The 5980-nt window shown below is 40.7% G+C and overlaps 1 protein-coding gene across 2 annotated transcripts in view; it reads right to left on the reverse strand.

Annotated features, from left to right (window-relative positions):
• Nucleotides 1-5725, reverse strand: part of eno1 (enolase 1, (alpha)) — a 9539-nt gene extending 3814 nt beyond the window's left edge. The window contains exons 1-5 of one of the 2 annotated variants that reach the window (XM_015381335.1): nucleotides 5639-5725; nucleotides 3685-3780; nucleotides 1494-1589; nucleotides 1300-1358; nucleotides 617-686 (exon numbers count right to left, since the gene is read on the reverse strand). In XM_015381335.1, coding sequence (XP_015236821.1) covers nucleotides 617-686; nucleotides 1300-1358; nucleotides 1494-1589; nucleotides 3685-3769 — 310 coding nt within the window. In that variant the 5' untranslated portion in view covers nucleotides 3770-3780; nucleotides 5639-5725. Of the gene's footprint in view, nucleotides 1-616; nucleotides 687-988; nucleotides 1048-1299; nucleotides 1359-1493; nucleotides 1590-3684; nucleotides 3781-5638 lie in introns of both variants that reach the window. The other variant, XM_015381334.1, reaches the window with a different exon arrangement.
• Between the last annotated feature and the right edge of the window lie 255 nt (nucleotides 5726-5980).

Consider the following 5980-nt stretch of genomic DNA (forward strand, 5'->3'; position numbering starts at 1 on the left):
ACAATCTTGGACGTCAAAACTAAGGTAAAAATTAAATTGTGATGTGTAAAGTATATTGAGTCTGGATGACATGAAGGTTCAGAGAAATGATTCCCTTAATATCTGGCTCCAATCTTGGCTGCCATTTTACTTTTTAGTTTTCATCCCAGAAGGTCACTGATGTAGTTTTCCATTTGACCAGGCAGATTGATTTTGCAAACGCCAAACTTTAATGAATGTGGGCTGTTCTGATCAGTTTAAGCCTTCATGAGCTCCACACACAGCTTAACCTCACAGGCGCCCGAGTTTTTTTTTTTTTTTAATGCAACAGCTATGTCAAATACCATGAGACCACTCACGGGGGGAGTGGCAGCCTAGTGGTTATGGCATAGGGCTTTGAATCCTGAGATTGTGAGTTTGATCCCCCCCCACTCCCACAGACTGCCACTCTGGGTCCCTGAGCAAGACCCTAAACCCCACACTGCTCCCCGGACGCCGCACAATGGCAGCCCACTGCTCCCCAAGGGGATGGGTTAAATGCAGAGAAGTTATTTCCCTCTGGGATTATTAGAGAAAAAACAAAAAACAAAAACTGGCTTTAAAAATGTTGGGAATCTGTTTTAAAGCAGCATCTTACACTTGTTTTCTGTTCCATCCATGTCCAGCATCAGCTTGTCGATCTTCTCCTGCTCCACAACATTCACACTCTAGATTCACAGGGGGGGAAAGAAAAAACAGGTCAAGTTGGACCAAAGAAACTGAAATTCAACTTGTTTCACTTGTTAACGGTATGGATCTATAAAGTTGTGCAGACATCTGAGAATTATACTGCAGTAATAGCATTTTAAACACAAAGGTCAGCTCTAAAACATTTTAAACAGAAATGCTGCAGTGTTAGTCATCTCTACCATTGCTGTTAAAGTATTTTCTGTTAGGTTTTTTTTTACTAGAGTTAAACTAAAACAACTGAAATCAGCACACAAATTAGTCAAACAATGAATGGTCCTACCTTGCTGACCAGTGCAGGTGCAATAGTTTTATTGATATGCTCAACAGCTTTAGAGACACCTGCAAGGGACAAGCAGACCATGACTGACGGACAGGAGAGGACCATGCAACGCAGGCCACACAGATGAACACAGAGCGCCTGGTTTCACACAGGTAAATGATTTAAACAGTCACTCATTTAGCAGTTTAATCTACATTTTAGATCTGTGGACATCTGTTAGTGCCTGACCAACATTAGTCTCCAGGTACAAACTCATTCTCCATGCTGCTGTGCAGTGCTGACAGAGTCACCCTTATTTTCTCTTTATTTACCTGGTTACATAATGCAGGGGCCAAGAACTCATTTATATATTTAACAGCTCTTTTGACTCCTAACAGGAAGAACAGAAATGGGGAAATTGAAAAGAAAAAACAAGAAGAAATAGGGTAGAGTTTGAAGAAGTGTTGAAAGGTTGCAGAAGGATGGAAGTGGCCACAGTTTAAAGCAACTAAACAGGATACTTTACCTTTGCCCATGTAGCGGGTTTTGTCATTGTCACGGAGCTCGAGGGCCTCATAGATGCCTGTGGAAGCACCACTGGGAACTGCAGCCCTGAAGAGACCTTAAAAAAAAAAAGTTTAATTTTACAAACTTTTGCTCATGCACAAAACAGCCAAAGCAGCTTTTAAATAACTTTTCACCAGGACACGCTGCTTCCTTACGTTTTACAGGGAAACATTCAGAGTACAGATATTTGTTTCCTTCAGCCCAAAGGGAATGAAATCCACAGCAAGTAAATTGAGCTGCAGAACACAATGATGTAACAGAATGAGAAAAAAAAAACCATGGACTGAGCATGTGCGGTAAATCTGTGGCAGGATGTCAAGTCCTGCCCACACAAGCCCAGCCGAGTCAGAAGTGAATGAGTCTGGAATTAAAAAAAAAAAAAGCACTATTCATTCTGCTCAGTGGAGCAGCAGAGACTGTAGAATCTGAGGGGATTTAGTGCTTAGGACAACAGGACCCAGCTGCCATCTAGGCGCTCTGGTACAGGCCAACAAATCTGCAGCTGGAAATGAACCTGCACTGATCAGGGAGCAGTGACTACAGCACATCAGGCCATGAATTAGTGCTTTCTGACTTTATTTGGTAAATATGAGGGCAAACAGGCTCAAACAAAACTTTCCTAACTGCAAATGTTTCTGAACTGCTAAATAAAATATTGATTTTATGCAAATTGTTCAACAAGCTGATGATAAAGATCAAAGCATGACTGTCCCACAGGAGACAAAGAGCCTGTTTATTATAACAGACTGGATGCTGTAGAGTGCAGACACCCTCTGTTGCTGGACTAAAAAGGAATTCTGTCAAAATAGCAAATAAAGGAGATTTACTGTAAACAGAACTAGACAGCCATACTAAACCAATGAACAGATCGCTGTAGAGAAGTCTGGCTGTTTTTTTAGGCCAGTCTGATCCTCTTCCATGTCAGTGATCATTCAGGTTGCTTCATTAACATTCTCAGGACATTAGAGACTGAGTAACTTCCTTTGTCTGAACTTGGAAAAAACCCATTAATATAAAAAGTAAAATAAGGTAGAAAGACCACCACTTGCTTAGATAAATTGATATAAGCTTCAGTTAAATGTGGGAAAACTTTAAAGGTTGAACATAAAATGGCTAAACAGAGTGAAGCCAATAAAGTCAGATTTTTAACAGATTAATTGATCCAACATCTGAGACAAAGGTTTTTGGTTTTCTGAGATTACAATAAAATGTACCCAAAATGGAATAAAAAAATATTTCTCAAGTTTTTTTTTTTTACCCATTTATGCATTTAAGCACAGATTCCAGTTTGTCTTTTTTAGTTAAGGATCCCTACAAAGAACATGACATTGGCCGATGCATTTATGGAGAAGCTCTTGAAGAAAGCAGATCGATTGATGAACGTTTCATCTCAAAAGCACAGCTTTTGACTGGACTCTGGGTTTCTTCAAAAGTATATTAACAATAAAGTATGCTTGCAGTCAATCACAGGAGACATTTTTAAACGATCATTTTATCTGACTAAATGGTTCTGATCTCACTGTGCCATCAGGGAGGGATACAGAATACAGGTTTGAACTTTGTCTGCCAAAGTTGATGTAAGATACATTTAAATTGTTGTGTTTCATCATCTACATATTAAACAGCTTAATAATTTGAGGTCTGGATGAAGGAAACGCCATAGAGAAGCTTCACATTATAGCCAGGCGTACACTGTGCGATTTTTTTAATAGTTGCACTCTTCTACAACTCAAACTACAAAGACGCCGCAGAGTTTAAAAGTTCCCAGCTCACGATGCATGTTCTCACACTGTGAGGCCTGACGCTCTAATGCGATCTACCTGCTCACACTGAACGTCTAACCTCCTTGGTTGCACATGCGCAGTGCTCGAGGTTTCTGGTAAATCGGCTCGTAGCTCTGCTTCAACAGCAGGATTTTTCCACAAAAACCTTACGACTGAATTTGAAACATGTTTAATCTTCTTCCGACATTACGATTCCTGATAGGGAGGCTGCTCACCCATCATGACCCCTGTATACTACAGGACGTAGGACACACAATGAGGCTGAAACTCAGCCAGACTGAAAAAAAATCTTGCACGCCTGAAGAATCACCTTGAAAAGGGCAAAAAAAATAATTATATTATAGCTTTAGAAAAGGGACAACATACCTTTCTTTGTGTACAGGTCAACTTCCACAGTGGGATTGCCACGGGAGTCAAAAATCTCACGGGCATGGATCTTCAGGATAGACATGGTTTCTTATTCTGTTAGAGTACAAAGCAAAGGCTCATTAATATAATGCAGCCCTGAAGGAGACAGGCTACACTGCAGTCTCTGGCTGAGGAGTAAACAATGACTTGGCAAGAAACAAAAACCTAAAAAATTCAAGGGAAAAAAAATCCCAGAGAACTACAGATGAATGTTCTTATGCATACAACCTGTTCACCCCCGACTGATGCAGTCAGGCCACACATTATGCTTTAGTCTAAGAGGTGTGGCTTCACTGCAACATTTTTTTGTTTGAGTGGGTAGTCAAACAAAAAAATTGCAAAATTCTTGCACAAATGTTCTCTACTGCAGCAATTGAATATAAACATGTTGACAATGGGAACGTGACCTGGCATAAGGGAATTGTTTGGCCTCCTTTTGTTAAGTGATATGGACTGCAGAGCTGAGTGGCACCATAATCTCTTCCAGTTTCAGCAGCAGAGAGCTGGAGTGTCTGGCCATGATGCCTGCAGCGTTCCATTGATTAGCACTCTATGCAAACCAAATCCATAGTTTGCAGCCACATTAAAACCAACAGCAGAGGCAACCATTAAAAGCCTGTGTGGAATTATAGCCACTATATACAACTGAAAAATCCAAGTATGTTGAGGATAGATAACCAGAGACTAGTGTAACTGATACATGTTCTAGACACACACCTGATTCAAACAATCACCTAGCCTCAGTAACCAACAAGTGCTGCAGGAGCTCCTTAATCACTCATTCATACAAGCCAGGTGTGTTGCTGCAAATAAACATGCAGGACACAGGTACTCCACTTCTTTAAATATAGAACTGATTTTCAGCTCTCTTGTACATGTATAACCCGTTTGAGATAAAAATATTTTCAATTATATACAATATACGTTGTCTTTTGGGATAAGAGAAAGAACAACATTTTTATTCAACTAGCCTGTTAAACAAAATTCAGTTTTTCCCAGTCATAAAATGAATCAAAGCAAAAGACTTTAACCTCATGTGTGCAGTTGGATTAAAACTACTAGCTCTACTAAACCCTGCAGCATGTTTCCCTTTTACACACCATGCTCATCAGGAATATACAGGAAGATTGGTCAAAGTGAGAGAGCTTGTTAATTTCTTTAAAATATATAGACTTTGCCTGGAAAAAAGGCCATCTTTGGATAAATGATGAGGCACCTGATATATTGAGCAAAACAAAAAAGGATGAAATTGTTTTATGGGTATACATTAAAGACCCCCAAATATCCATCACTTTACTGGCTAAATCTATAGCTGTATAGAAATATGGGGAAGAAAATCCATTGGATGGAAATTGACATTGCCTAAAGCAGACGTTTGAGCCTGTGTAGACTTGCTGCAACACGGTAATTTTCCTTCACACACCTCCGCCCCTGCAGCCTTCAAACAGTAATATAACTAGTGATACTATCAGGTTCTCCACACATCCTCCATTGCTGAATAAACTGTCTCTTTTCTAACAAAATGAGCAGGAAAGTCGGCAACAAGGTGGACCACGCAACCCGACACCCCTCCACACACCAAGCTCTCTAAATGGAGAGCGATATCCCTACAGCTGACGGGCCTGCTTTTAAAAATAGACGATGGGCCACGAGCTGCTGCATCCTGCAAGACATAAAACTAACTGAAAAGAAAAATAAACTGTTGGAGCAGGGAAGACAGGTAACCGTTCAGGAGTTAGCTAACCCAAGGACAAGCCTCTGACAAGGCCGGCGAGGATAAAATAAATTATGTACCGGATTTTGCGAAAATTATAAAGTTTTAATATTAATACAAAACATGTATGAGCATACGCGCTAAATAAGCCCACCTTCTGTTTTTAAGAAAAGGGTAAAATAACGCGGATAAAGTTACCTTTTCTGGCCTAACTGTGTGCAAGGACGGTGCTGTGTCTCTCGGGCGGGCAGGCAGAGAAGACGCTCGTGACGCTGAGAGCCTGATGATAAGTGGACGGAGTCAGGAAAGGCGCAATCTGATTGGCTGGAACCGAATCACCACGCAGAGCAGCGCGAGGGAGGAAGCACGTTCGCCGTCAGGGGCTACGGCAGGCCACTTTAGCATGTAATCACACTACACTCAAACGGTTTAACGTTTCAAGGAAATCTAGGAGTTTTTAATGATTTTGACATATATTGTTTGTCAAATTCAAATAATAGATCAATCCTCAGTTAATACCCACAGGCACCAAGGAGGGTC

This window comes from Cyprinodon variegatus, unplaced genomic scaffold, assembly GCF_000732505.1.
Source record: "Cyprinodon variegatus isolate N-32 unplaced genomic scaffold, C_variegatus-1.0 Scaffold231, whole genome shotgun sequence".
In the NCBI taxonomy this organism is placed as follows: Eukaryota; Metazoa; Chordata; class Actinopteri; order Cyprinodontiformes; family Cyprinodontidae; genus Cyprinodon; species Cyprinodon variegatus.